Source organism: Melozone crissalis, unplaced genomic scaffold (assembly GCF_028551555.1).
Source record: "Melozone crissalis strain CALT ecotype California unplaced genomic scaffold, PUWL_Pcris_2 ptg000009l_1, whole genome shotgun sequence".
Classification (NCBI taxonomy): Eukaryota; Metazoa; Chordata; class Aves; order Passeriformes; family Passerellidae; genus Melozone; species Melozone crissalis.
Window position 1 is genome coordinate 17,597,684 of NW_026535787.1, and position 14,273 is coordinate 17,611,956.

General features: G+C 42.7%; 1 protein-coding gene across 2 annotated transcripts; it reads left to right on the top strand.

The window, feature by feature from the left end:
* Nucleotides 1–340: 340 nt before the first annotated feature.
* On the top strand, nt 341–9,431 carry PCNP (PEST proteolytic signal containing nuclear protein). 2 transcript variants are annotated; one of them, XM_054270419.1, is made up of 5 exons: nt 341–432; nt 3,810–4,030; nt 5,920–5,994; nt 6,452–6,507; nt 7,458–9,431. In XM_054270419.1, exons 1-5 carry the CDS (start codon nt 378–380, stop codon nt 7,585–7,587), a joined length of 537 nt encoding a protein of 178 aa, XP_054126394.1. In that variant the 5' UTR covers nt 341–377; the 3' UTR covers nt 7,588–9,431. The 2 variants fall into 2 exon arrangements, with proteins under 2 accessions (XP_054126394.1, XP_054126395.1); XM_054270420.1 differs by lacking the exon at nt 341–432 and adding an exon at nt 2,892–3,786 and having other exon boundaries at nt 3,862–4,030.
* The last annotated feature ends 4,842 nt before the right edge of the window (nt 9,432–14,273 follow it).

Genomic DNA, 14,273 nt, shown 5'->3' on the forward strand with positions numbered 1-14,273 from the left:
AGGCAGTGAGGATGCTGTTTGTGAATCACGGCAGGCATCGTTAAACCACGCGCACCGAGGAGGGCGCGGCGGCGGACGCGCTTCCTTCGCACCCCCGGGACGCCGAGGCTCAGGGTGCGATGCCGGCAGTGCCGGGGGGCGGCTCTGATCCCCCCGCTTTCCCCGGGGGAGGGAACGGAAGCCGTGCCCACGTGCGCGGCGGCCCCGGACGAGCATCATTCAGACGGGCGCCGCTCGGCGCGCTCCCGCCGTTCCCGCCGCGCCATCCCCGCGCGCCGCAGGGGCGGGGCCGGCCTGGCCGCGAGCGGGGCCTCGCGGGGGCGGGCCCGAGCGCCGCGCGTGCGCGGCGAGTGAGGCGGCGGAGGAGGCGGGGGAAAATGGCGGACGGCAGAGCCGAGGGGGAGAAGGCGAAGCGGCCGCAGCCCGCAGGAGGTGAACACGTAGCGCCTCTCGCCGCGGAGCTGTGGGGTGGGAACGGGCTCTGGGCCGGTGCAGCGGGGGTGGGGCGGTCCGGGTGTGCCTCAGCCGGCCGTGAGTTACCCGGCCCTGCGGGGAGAGTGGGTGGCCTGGGCCTGAGGGGGCTGCGCTGGGGAGAGGCCAGTGGCGCCTGCTGGGCTCGCCTCTGCCGGCGCTTTGGTAAAAACACACCCGCTGCTCCTTGTCCGGGCAAATGCGCTGTTTCTCTCTCGTAAAAATGCACGGAGTACTTACGCCGTGTTCTGAGAGAAATGTGACTGTTGCTGTCTGCAAGAATGGAGATTGAGCCTTAAAGATTAACTTTCAACAATTGCGGTACCTTTTTTATAAATGAATGTTCACTCTCGGTGAATATTCTTTAATCGCTGTTTTAAGCATTTGGGGATTTTTTTGCTTGGCAACAATCTGTAAGTTTGCTGTTTGGTCCTATGGTATTTATATTATTACTGGACATTCCTGTAATTTTTGCAGTATTTGGTTCGAAAATTTTAATGTTTCTTTTCTTCTTTCTTCCCTTAAAGTTGAGAGGACAATGTCTTTGCAAAGATAAAGCTTTTCTTTCTTGGTGTATTTCCTTTTTTTTTTGTTTTAGTTGGGTTTTAGTGGGGTTTTTTTGTTTGTTTTCATATATCTGTAGGGAGAGGGCACTTCTTAGATCTGTTGAAAAATTAAATCAGGCTTGTAAACCAATCAAGACAGGCTCAACATTGAATGTTGTTTCTCATAATCGCTGACATTTGAAGAGTATTGATTTTAGATAGTTCCTTGACTCTTGCTTCTCTGTTGGGCTTTGGTGGCTTTTTGGTTTTTATTTTTGGTGGTGGTATTGGGTGTTTTTTTGTATTAGTAATACAGTAACTGGACAGCATCAGCACATCAGTAATTCCTACTGTCCTGTGTGCTGAAACATGATCTGAATGACTTGAGGTACCTTGGCCCTAAAAGGAGGAATAGCTGTTCCCTGAGGATTTTTGAAAGCAATTTGCAGTTCTTAGCTTTTGGGGCTTATCTGAAAATTAATTTAGCTGTGACTGGTTTGTTCCCAGGGACAGCAGATCCTGAAATGCTGTGCAGCTGGCTCTGTCACTCTTGTCACCTCAGCCACCTGGGCTGTGGAAGTGTCCCCTCGTGTGGCTCGGTGATTCGCATGAGTAAAACCTGGCTGTGAAGGAGGACAGCTTTTCATGTCTGCAATCCATGGGAAGGGCACTAGCCAGTCTGGTTTGGAAATAGTGCTGGTGCTTTCTGGAGGTGAAATATGACCTGCAGGAAATGATAAAGCAGCCTTGAGATCTTGGAATATACCTATGGGCTGGCAGGGGAGGTGGTGGAGACCTGTTTAATGGTTAATATGCCTGAGTTTCTGTTTCCTGCAGAAATCCAGCAGCACAACAGCTCCCTCCCCACCTTCCCCAGTTGTCCTGTGCCCCTGACACTCTTGACAAACAGCCAGAGTGTTTCTCTTAGCAGTCTGGTGTTCATCCTTTGGCAAGCCCAGTAGGAATAGCACTCAGAATGCAGTGCTGCTAGGAGCTGATTCTGAGAGAGGTGCTCTTTAGGGTCTGGTGAGCAAACAGATATGGGTGGATTGTATTATCTTCATCTTGTGCCTAGCAGTATTTGAAATTTTACTTTAAAGAAGTAAGCTGTAAGCATAGTGTAGTAACCTTCAAGCTAGCACTGGTTCCCTGGGCCCTGAATTCTGGCTGCTACGGATTTTGTGCATTATGGAAAAGAAGACTTAGCTCTGCAATTCCAGCATTTTTAGGGCCAGTGAAGCTTCTACCTAGCCTTGACCCAGTCTCCAGTGTACTGAGGCTGCACCTGGAGCACTGTTGGATGTCATTTTATGCACTAACTATGGGCATGCTCTCATAGTCTCTGCAGACTGCTGTTTGGTAAACTCTGCTAAGGCAGCCACCAGTACCCAAGGTCACTTGTGTAAATTTTGATTGTTTCTCTTTCCTCCTTTGTTTTTCATTTTTATATCTATATTTTCTGGATCAGATTTCTAGTAGCATTTTTTAATACAGTCAAACTGATTAAAGTTACTTTTTTTTTGTGGTCTGCCAGGAATGATAAATCCATTTTGGTTTCAATCACTTATTGATACCTGGAAGACTGGGGTAGAACTGGTATATCCTGCTGCTTCTGATTTAGGAAATAGCAGACAAATATATATATATATATATATATATATAGATATAGATATAGATTGAGTCCCCAGTTTTTCTCTTTCCTGATGTTGTTTGCTTCTTTTTTTTTTTTTTTCTCAGAGCTACAGTGTTGTTGGCCCCCAGTTCAGACTTCCTTCTCTCCCATTGCCTCACCTTAGCTAGCAGCTTTTTGCATTAGCAGTGCAAAGAGCTTTTCCCCCCGATGGTCGGAATTTGCTGTGCACGGGAGGTGCTGTTCTGCATTTGGTGTGATGAGGAACCTGTGCTAGCTCCAGTAGCTTTAAACTGCTGCTCTGAGCACTTCCCTGGCCATTCCTTAGTGTGGGTTTGTTTTCCCCCTCCTGCTGCTGCAGTGCTTTGCTTATGGCAGCAGCAGGGCAGTGTCTTTTTGCTGAAGCATTTACTCTGTTCAGTGTGAGCTTTCCAAGGACACCTTTGTCCCTTGGTGTAGCTGAAGAAGCTGGTTTTATAGGAATGGAAGTGTTGCTTGAATGTTTTTTCTCTGTGGATCACTGTTCAGCTGCTGTGTTTTCCATGGCTATACAGAAGCAGAAAAGAGGAACTCTATATATTTGCTTTTTTAGTGCTGATTCCTTGCTCAGCAGAGCTTGGCAGATTTATCACAGATGAGATGCGGGCAAGCAGTGACTTGAAAGATGATTGAGCCAGCCGGCCTCACTGTAGGCACTCCCATGGTTTTAGGGTTGTGCCAGACAAGCCTAGAGACTGGCATGGACATGATTTTGTAGAAATTGAGTAGAATTTATTTTAACTTAGATTATCTGCTCTAGATTTGGAATTGGGATTCCAATTATGAAAGCTTATCTGTGGCAACTTAAAAAACTTCTTAAAAAGTGTTAGTCATCTACATTTAATTTACTACATGAACTTTGACTTCCATACTAAATAAAGAGATGGTGCTTCAAGATTGTTTTCCTGGCTCATACAACAAGTTCTTTACAAGTAGTGGAGTGCTTGCAGTTTCTTCTCCTCTTTGTGTTTTTGCTGTCCACTAAATATACATTGGTGGAAAATGCTGTCACTAAAAACACCTTACCTATTGCACCCAGAGTATAATGCTTTTTGAGGTTGCTGCTCCCATCAATCTGCTCAGTAAAAGTAGCTCATCTTGGTAAGTTGTTTCGACTTCACCAGGACCTGAAGAAGAGGCAGAAAAACCTGTGAAAACTAAGACTGTTTCTTCCAGTAATGGAGGAGAAAGTTCGAGTCGCAGCGCAGAGAAACGGGCAGCTCATGAAGAAGCTGAAGACTTCACCACAAAGCCTGCTCCTGCCAAAATGTCCAAGTTTGGATTTGCCATAGGCAGTCAGACAACAAAGAAGGCATCTGCAATATCCATCAAACTGGGAGCAAATGTAAGTTTACTGAGGGCTTTTCATTTTAGGGAAAAGGGAAGTGCTTTGAGGAGGCTTCCTTGCAGAGGAAACCTGGAATTCCCGTGGGGGTAACTTGGGTAAAGCTTAACTTGGCCAGGTAGTCGTGCATGTGTAAGTACTTCAAGGTGATTAATAATAGGTCAGTAGTCTCAGGAATCATAAGCCTTGATTGAAATGAACTGTAGATCTTTGAACATGCAGAATAATTTTATAATGAGATTTGATAAGTCTGCAGGAATTTCCTGAGGGAAATGAGGAGACTTGTTAAGCAGTTCAGGCTACTTTGAAATGAGTGCTGGGAGCTTCATTGCATAGGATGCTTAAAGCTGGAAGAAAGCATTGAGATGGCTTAATAGGTTGTCTTCCACTCCAAAGATCTTATTTTAGCATGGGGAATTGTAGCATATTTCTATGACTTTGCCTGTTCTTTGCAAGGTCAGTGTGATTTATTTGTGTTAAATGCAGGTGATGGGGCTTTGTTACATAGGTTTCTAAGAATTCTGATCCCCTTGATTGTCCAGCACAAGGTATCCTTGTGCTTGTTTAGATGGGAATCTGATGACTCTGTACCTCCAGAGTAGTCCTCCCCTGGCTTGGCCAAGGACAAGGCAGGGCTGCCTCTCTGTTTAATACAGTTCATTTACATTTCCCACCTGTCACTGTGATGGATACCTTGTAAGTAGCTGTCTGCACCAAATTCAAACTGTGATCATGAAAGGCTTGCACTGCAATGCCAGCATTTTAGAAACCTGCAGAGGATTAAAAGGGTGCTCTGTTATTTTGACATGCAAAGGAGATGTGGCTGGCAGCATTCTAGGGTATAAATGCAGCCAGGTCAGCTCAGACTTTGGGAAAATGGACAAGGCTTCCTTCTCTGGGCCTCTGGTATGCTTCAGTTTCTCATGTCCAAAGTGGCAATAAATTTGGCTCAGGATTTCTGCTTCACTCAACTTAGTGGGTGACAGACAGTGCTGAAATTTACCTGTTTCTCCTCAGGCATTTTTGCTCCCCTAGGACATTCCCCATTCCTTGGGCACAGATGCTTTAAAAATGGTGTGGAATTGTGCAGTATCAGTGAGGAACAGCTGTAGGCAGTTGCATAAGGGCTCTGCTGCAGTAGCAGCTTCTAGGAGTGTGTAGTAAAGATTTACCAGTAAAATGGAGAAAGCATTGTGTGTGATTGATTTAGTATTATAGTAGCAATCTGTTACTAGCTACTTCTTTTTTTCTCAGTGGTGTTGAAGTAACTCTTGGTACCACTGTTGTAGCACATGTAACAGTTGTGTTTGACAGCTTCCTCCACTTTAAATAGAGGAATAAAAAATGAAAAATAAAATAAATACTCTTTAAAGGAATTTATATTAATCAGACTGTGCTAGATACTGATAGTAGTTTAAAAGCATTGAATTGTTTTAAGCCAGAAAGCTGTCATGTTGTTAAAATAGAAGAAAATAAACTTATTCTTTTTTTTCTGACATTGATGGGTAAGAATATCCCAAAAGAATAATGGAAGTAGTGACACAGTAAAATTTTGAATACCACAGGTTGTTCAGGTTCTGTTTTAATTGTTCATGTCATGCCCCAGTGGCTGAGTACCCCTGCAGTATGCTCGAAAGTGAAGACCTGCATGTGGGGAGTTGTAATATGAGAGGGCTCAGCTTGCTGCTCAGAGCGATCACACATAAATGAGCAGTCATTTTCCTTTGTCATTAGAGAATCCTTCATGTGCTTGATTCAGACAAAAACTTTTCCCTGGTTGCCTATTTCAGTGAAGATCTTTGATTTAATTTTGCCAAAATACTTAAAAAGCCAAGGGTAGCTTTTTTGATTAGTAGACTAATGTTACTTGTGCATTTTGTCTTTTCCAGAAGCCTAAAGAGCCTGTTCCAACCCTGGCTCCAAAAACCCTTTCTGTAGCAGCAGCTTTCAACGAAGATGAAGATGTGAGTAATAAGCCAGTGATGAGCACAAAATACCATTGGTGTGGTAGGCAGGGAGAGTGGGTTATTTATGGTTCTAACATAAATGTCAGGAATTTTCAACCTAGAAGCATCTCTTTTGGCTCTGATGAAGAATGCACAATTGCTCTGTGTTGGTTCAAGAAATCATTAAAATGTTGATAACTTCTCCCTGAAAATAAGATGCACAGCATAATTTGAATTAATACTTGCTTTCTCTAGGCTTGATTAGGGGGAGGCCAAGGAAAGTTGTGCATCTGGTTTGCTGAATATTTTGCTGTCATATTACTGCTCCTTCTCTCATGGAGCTGAACAAAGGAGTTTGTGTTTTGTCCTGTAGCTGTGTAGGACCTGCAGTGTGTGCAGATCCCTTGGCTGTCCTGCAGGGCAGAGTGCAGCCTCTGTGTCCCTTGTCAGGCTCTGACCTCCTTTGTCCCCGCAGAGCGAGCCCGAGGAGATGCCCCCCGAAGCCAAGATGCGCATGAAGAACATCGGAAGGTAGGGCAGCTTTGAGCTCTGCTGTGGACCAGGGCCAGTGAGGAACCCCTGCCCAGCTCAGGGCACATCCTGAGCATGGCTTGAGAGTACAAGGAGGCAGAGTAGGTTAAAGGAACATTTCTCCAGAAACAAGATTTTCAAATTTTAAATTTTAGCCTGTCATCCACAGGCTAAAAGTACTACATTTGCATTTGAACTTTGAATCTTATTTACATCTTTTGAGGAAGAAATTGAGTCTGCATTAAATAGAAACTCTTTTTTTTTTTTTTTTTTTTTTTTTTTTTTGATAAGTGTAATAGGTAGGAATTCCTGTTTGTCTCTACCTTGTATTTTCCTGGTCCTCCCTTTTATAAATTCCCTTGAAGTAGGTAGTCTGATCACATTTTTAAACTCATGTGCAAGTTGAAGATAAGAATCATCTCTCAGAAAGACAAAGAATTGCTTCTTTACTTTATAATAAATAATATAATTATTCTGCTTGTCACAGATTTGAGATGGTAAGGGACCAGTCCTAAAATGAGTAGGGATCTTTGCAGAGGAAGCTTCACTTAAATTAGGGATGAATTTTGAGAATGTGTATTTCAGAGGTGTTAATCATGATAGACTGCTTTTAAAGTCAGTCACTCTGAAAGTTCTCTAGTTTGGTGTTTTTTCTTTTCTCCAGTAACAAATTTAGATCCTCAGTTTCTTAATCTTCGAAGCTGGCAGCAGTTACTGCCACTGCCACGTCCTCTCTTGCCCCATCTCATTGCTGTATTTTGACATACTGTGTACAGATCACTTCTGTGGCCAGCTTGCAGTTGCCAAAAGTGAGGGCTCCTGATGTCACAGAAGGAAATTTGTGTGGTAGAGGGCAGACTGGGCTTGAAGTTGGCATTTCCAGTGTGACATGGCACAGTCTGCTGTAGTTGAGCTGGCTTTCTCAACTGCTCTTGTTTCACTTTTCACAGGGATACACCAACCTCAGCAGGACCAAATTCGTTCAATAAAGGAAAGCATGGATTTTCTGACAACCAGAAGCTATGGGAACGAAATATAAAATCTCATCTTGGAAATGTCCATGACCAAGAAAATAACTAAATGATGTGGATTACAAGTTGGGTGTTTTGGGGGGAGGGGAGGGTGTAACATTAAAGGAACAGTTTCCTTTTTTAAGAATGGTATGAGACTATCTTTGGAGCCACTTTTTTAAGACTTTGAGTGGTACACTAATAAATGAGTTTGAAATTAGAGGTAATTTATGTTTTGTATACAGATTTCAAGGCATTTGCTAATTTTGTAGTTCATGTGATTAGTTTCAAAAGGTTACAGATAATAAAGAAATTGGAGTGGTACCTTTTTAAGATAATTTTTTTTGTCAGTGATTAAATAAGGTGGATGAAAAAGGTTACTGTCTCTTTAATCAGGTTAAAATTGAATGCTCTTGCATTCTCATTTCTGGCTCCCTCTTCATAACAGGAGAAACAGCTGACTCCTATGAATTCTGCTAAAGAGAGTGAGCATTGTCTTGTACTAGGAAGTGTTACTGGACTATTACTTTGAATATAATCTTACACAGGAAATAGTAAGAACTTGGATTTTTTTTCTCCCTGCAGTCACCTTTTGTTAAGTCTCTGCAAATAGGAATTATGTTGCTCTGAGTGGCTCTGGTAACTTAGCTCTGATTTTGTTTAAAACTTCATGTAGGGTGTGTAACCTTCAGTGGCCTGTTCTGTCCTAAGGAAATGGGCCTTGTCTGTATATTAGATACAGTCTGTAAAGAATATTCATTACAAAGGTAAATCAGTATTTTCAGTGTGCTCCTTTTAAATCATTAGCCTTGAGTAGTGCTTGTTAGCATTTCCTAGTGGTACACAAAAGCCACCACCAAAAATATGAGCTAATGTACATTAAGCTTCACCTTTGATTGAAATATTTTTCTTTACTATGCCTAGAAGGAATAAAAGCCACACCAAAAATCGGTAACTCACTGCTTAAGTATGAAAAATCTAAGATGCACTTTCCCTGTCTTGCCATTTAAGATAAAATGCCTTGATGCCTATGACCTCAGTGGACACTATCAGGTCAAAGAGTGCTGCATCTGCAGTCCTGATGTTCTAACAAGTATCAGCTTCAGAAATAAAACTTGACCTTTTCCTGCCTGTCTTCCTTTTGCAGTGATTTTCAGCAGTGACGTGAATCTGGTCAGTTTATTTCTTAGCTTCCATACTGCAGGACAGTGCTGGGGGATTTCAGTGCTAGTAATGGCCATCTAAATTTCAGTCTAATTTAGATTGTGTACTTGTAAAAACATTTTATTAACAGAACTGGTTAAATAGAACATTATCAACAGCAGTAGCACCACCTGCCCCACCAGCAGCACCTCCCATACCCCAAATAAGCATAAAGTTCTTTTTAAACTCCAATACCTGATAGTGTCAACACTAAATTAATTTCAGCTGGGAAATGGTTGTAGCATTCAATACATTAGTTGCTTTCATCCTGCCTCTAAAACTGTCTTCTTGCTAAAGTTGAACTTGCAAGTGCAGAAAGGAAAGTGCATCTTGAAATGTATTTTTTTATTATTATTATTATTTTAGGAAAGCTCTGACCACTTAGACTTTTGAGTTTGTAAGTTCTAAAAATATTTTTTTGTATTTTTGTATTGTATGTGTAATCTCTTTTCTTTTGAAGTCTGATGCAGTTGAATACCTGTAACTGTTTTCTTTTAAAAGCCTTGTTATAAACTTAACATAAAAATGTATACATTATTTTTCTTCCATAGCAGAAATACTTGGTTTATTTAAAACACACTTTCAAAACTGATTTTCAGGACTTCCAAAACCAATTTGGGCATTACTGGAACTAGGCAAGACAAACTTTTCACTTATTTTCATCACATGTGGTTATGTTTGTCTAAATAAATCCCTTTAAGATAGTGGTAATCCATAGTGAATAGCTATTTTCTTGTGCTCCTCAGTAGCTGGTTCATGCTATATCAACCACTTGGATAGGAACAAAGCAAAACAGAACTTCAAATAAGAATGACTCAGAGATCTGTTCCTTGTTTTAATTAACCTACCACTACTTTCTTTCACATCTTTGTCTGAAGTAGATGTTCATACCCAGAATCTCCTTGTACTTCAAAATCATTTAGGAAATTGCTAGGCAGAAGAGCAGACATGCTATGAAATACCTTCCATGCAACTGAGAGAGCAAAAATTATCTTCTTAGTTCCATAGTCAATAAATAATCCTGGACCCTGTGAGAGACTGCAGAAACTTCTGTATGTCAGCTGAAGGTAGCAGTGATCCTGCCTCACCCAGTGCAAGTGTTCTCTTCCTTCTCTGGGCTTGGGAGCAAATCCATCAGGATGGCCTCAGTCTCCTCAGGACTCGGTGCCAAACAAGCTGGATTTGTCTGCTGCTGTTCAATGTCTGACACGTGCAAGAACAAACTGACTGGTCTGAACAATATCATCAGGGTGAATATTAGAGTAGTGATGTTTTTGCATGCAGAGAGCCATTTTTTTGTTGTTGTTCTTGGTGTGATTTTTTTTTTTTGGTTAGTTGAGTTGCCTTTTTTTTTGTAAGGATGTTCCAAGAATCCTGAAACTCATGATAAATGATCTGATTAGGGGAAGTGCTGAGACCTTGAACTGCTCAGTCCAGCATGCTGTGTGTGCCTGGCAGTGGTTGAAATGCCAGCCTGTGTGGTTTTGTCCCGTGGGGCTCCTGCTTGCTTAGCAGGAATTGGCCCCTGAGCAGCCTGCAGAACACTGATGACAAGGTGAAGGTGTGAGCAGTTACCCAGTAACGTTCTCTGTGCTGCCCTGCAGCTGGGCTCTTCTGAGCCTGCTGCCTTGCAAACAGATCCAAACTCATCTAACTGTATTAAATAATAAAAAAGCCCAACAACATCCTCCCCTCAAAAAAACCAAAAAACAAAAGGCAAGAAAAATCCCCTCTCAAAACCCCAAACCAAACCAGCCCCACCGAACAGTGCAGTGAGCTGCTGCTGGCCGTGTTTCAGGCAGTGCTGGGTGTGGCCCTCACCTAAGTTCATTCCTTTAAAGCTTCTCAGAATGAAGATTTGATCAGCAGCAAGTCCCCAGCCTGTCTCTAGGGTACCTGAGGGGTGCCAGTTCCCAGCTTGTGCCCTATTGGAGATGACCCAATCCTGGTATTCACTGAGCTGTGGCAGAAGCAGCTGTGCTCCTGGGAGCACCAAGGCAGCAGCCACAGCTGCCACGGGGCCGGGTGAGCTTCATCTCCACGGCTGCCAGGTTGGTAGAGCACCCCTTTGTCAGAACTAACGGGGCTCTGCTGAGCTCTGTGTGCTATCAGTGGCTTTTCCAAAGCTGGCTTTCTAAAGAGGCTTGGGAGGAAAAGTCAGCTTTTGAGAAATTGGCAACTTCTGTTCCCTGAAGAGGCAAACAGGTTTTGAACTATTGGAATTCACTGGTGTCACTAGAACTCTGAATAGGTTGCTGTAAGATAAGATAAATCTGTTTGAAGAAACTACAGAGTTTCAAGAAAGCTTTTTTTTTAATTTAGTAGCCTTAAAGGGTGTTCTGCAAAGAGGTTTGGCTTTTTTGAATTCCCTATATTACTACAAGTTGAGGAATGCTGAGTAGTTCTGCTCTTAAGCTACAAAAGGGAAGGTTATGTTCTAAACCCACCAGAATTTGTCTAGTGTCTCTGTCATGACTCACTAGAACACCATAAATATTGGATAATTAACAGTTTGCTATTTTACTTTATCTTATTAACACATCTCTTATTTCTTCTGGTTTCATTACTGTTTCACTACTGTTGTCTAATTTTGAAATACTGGCATCTTATATAGTACTTAGGAAAGCTGCTCATGTTTAATAATGTGGAGCCATTGCTTGGGCGTAGATGCATAGTTATCCATGGAATTAAAAGCTGGGAACATCAACTTGTTACACTTTAACTCTGAACACAGCATGTCCCATTTATGTTTGCAAACTTGCATTTAGCAGTCTGCAGTGGTGGGAGCCCAGGATTTACGGCCCAAACCTCTGCACTTGGTGATGTCTGGGCACTCCAGCAGCAGCTGCCCCTCAGGGTGGCTGGTAATCAGAGCATGGACTTCCTGGAGCATGGAACATGGTCTGGAAAACCTCTGCTTGGCATGTGGCTCAGTTCTTAAATTTGTTTCTTGGGATTGGATTTCCTGATGAGATGGATATGCAGAAAGTCTCTGTGCTTCTGTAGGAAGTGCTCCACTGAAATTTGAAGTCATGGGCCCATATTGATGTTTTCCTGGGAGTACAAGTTATTCATCCAAAGTTAATGCAACTTATATTAAAAATGTAATCATGTCTCCTTTTCTCCCCCAGCATCCCCTAATTTGTAAAGATGGTAGTTGCATGTCAGGTGTTGGCTGATGTTACAGAATGACAGCAGTGCTTTGGTGACAGAAGTGTCCCCACTGACAGCAGCTGCCATCTCTACAGCTGCAGGCACAGAACAGGTAACTGTGAAACACGGGCCTAAAGGGGGCTTTAGTTATTTAGTTATGGTGTGACAATCCTGTTCACATGTGAAATTTAAAGCCATGACAAGAAGAGCTTGCACTACTCCACATCTAAAAGCACCACCTAGCTCAGCAGTGCTGCGAGGCAGGGCACTTGTTCCCTGAGGAGCGACAGCACAGAACTTTTCCTAGGGGAACAAGAAAAACTTCCTTTCTGCTAAGTCCTTCAAAGGTCACTGGAGACTTGTGAGGGTGCTCCCCAAGAGCCCTGCACTGGAGGGTGACTGCAGTGACCAGGGCCTCTGCCTGCAGCAGCTGCAATTTTTCTGCAGGAGCACAGGCCTCGGTTAAGAGCTGCTCCAGAGATGCTGGGGGGGTTTCACCACGTTGTTGGCCACAGCTGTAAGAGTGGCTCCTGAGTGTTAGCATTATACACTGGTGCTGCAGAAATTCATGGTGCTCCCTTCCACAGCAAGAAATGACATGATTGTAACTCCTGTGGAAACAAAGGGGCAAAATATTGTCCACACATCACTTGGCCGCTGTGCATCTGTAGTTGCACCCCTGTGGAGCAGCAGTTGTTCCACAGAGCCAACCTTACTCCTTCAGCACTCAGCCTTTTGAAACCCCCACTTTTCTTTAATTATAGACCTAGCTTGGTTACTCACAGGGGCTCACAGAGGGGTTAAAAGCTCCTAGCATTCCCTAAGGATGACCCACAGGAGATAATCAGGCTTTCTGCAACATCAGTCCTGCCTTGAAGCTCCTGTAACAGAAAAGGGAAAGGCACAGGACACTGCTCCCAGACCTGGAGGCAGCTGTACAGCCCATCCCTCAGTCAGGAGAGTGCCACTGGAGGACAAGCTCCACACCACAACCCCTTCTCAAATACCCATCCCAGGGCAGAGCCAAAGCTTGCTGGTGCTTGCTGTGGGGTGCAGTGTTGTACACCCAAGTCAAGAGAAGTAAGGTCTGAAAGAAACCAGAATGGTTACAGCTGGGTACCAGGGGCTGAGCAGATACCTCACCCACCCGAGGACTTGCAGCCAAAGCAGTTTCAGTGTCAATACACACGGTGTTTCATCAGCACTGTGCTCTTGTACAGCCACGTTCTGACACAATTCAGGAGGGCAGTGTGTTTCCTTTCCCCATACAATGGAACTTTTTGGGCCTTAGGCAAGAATTAAAAAGCAGGGGTTAGTAGAACTATCCAGGCCAGATTCTGTCTGTATGTGGAAAGTGAAATACTGCAGAGGAATCTGCAACACCTTCTTTCCCCAGAGAAAATGAAAGTTTCTTGAAAGAGCAATTAATGGCAGAGCTCAGTTTATTGATGACAGAAATAACCATAACTTTATACATTTAACACTAAATAAAAACAGCAGAATGTACAAATCTGATTCATTATGTACAGGAATTCACTAGGAATACTTAATGATCAGACACTTCTCATTAACTTTATTTAAAAAAAAAATCAAATACCAACTGCATATTTGCAGTCTGACTTTTGCAGGAGGGTAGTGAATGTCTTAAGTGCTGAAGTCCAAAGAAAAACATAAGGCAACCCCACAGAGATGGGAACAGCAAAGCCAAGAGTGACACTCCCCACTTACCTCACACCGTTCTGAAAAGGTAAGGCACAGCATGTAAAGAAAGGGGTGCCACAACATTCAGCTTTGACATTCCTGGCTGATTCTCCTTTAGAAAACAACCTTCTGTTATTAGTTTGGTTGGTGGTTGTTTTTAAACAGCAGATCACTGAGTCAGTAAAAGCATTCTGACAGTGAACAAGAAGGCTCCAAAATTCAGATTCACTTTTGCTTCTTCCATAGGTTGGGCAAATAAATAAATGCACCAAAGATTAAACTAAGGTGCTGGTAATATTCTTTTTTGTAAGATAACACACTAAATATACAAATAATGTTCTAGCACTATTTACAGCTATTTTTCCTTGAACACTTTTTCACTTTAGTAATACATAATTATTTTTAGGATACAAACATTGAAGTAAGTTTTCAAGTTTATCTAGTGCTTTTAAATCTTTTTCCATCATAATGGCAGTATTTTAATTTTAAGCAGGATGGCTATCTCCAGATTCTTTACCATACAAAAATTCAAGTTACAGCTAGCAGTAATTTTTTTAATATTCATTTTAGTTTTACTCCATTTGGTAATTAGAAAATAATACAATTGTAAAGGGGTGCAGGATATATAAATAACTACATTATTTCTCTGAAATAAGACCCTGACTTTTGAAATAGGCATCTACAAATTAATTTGGATCC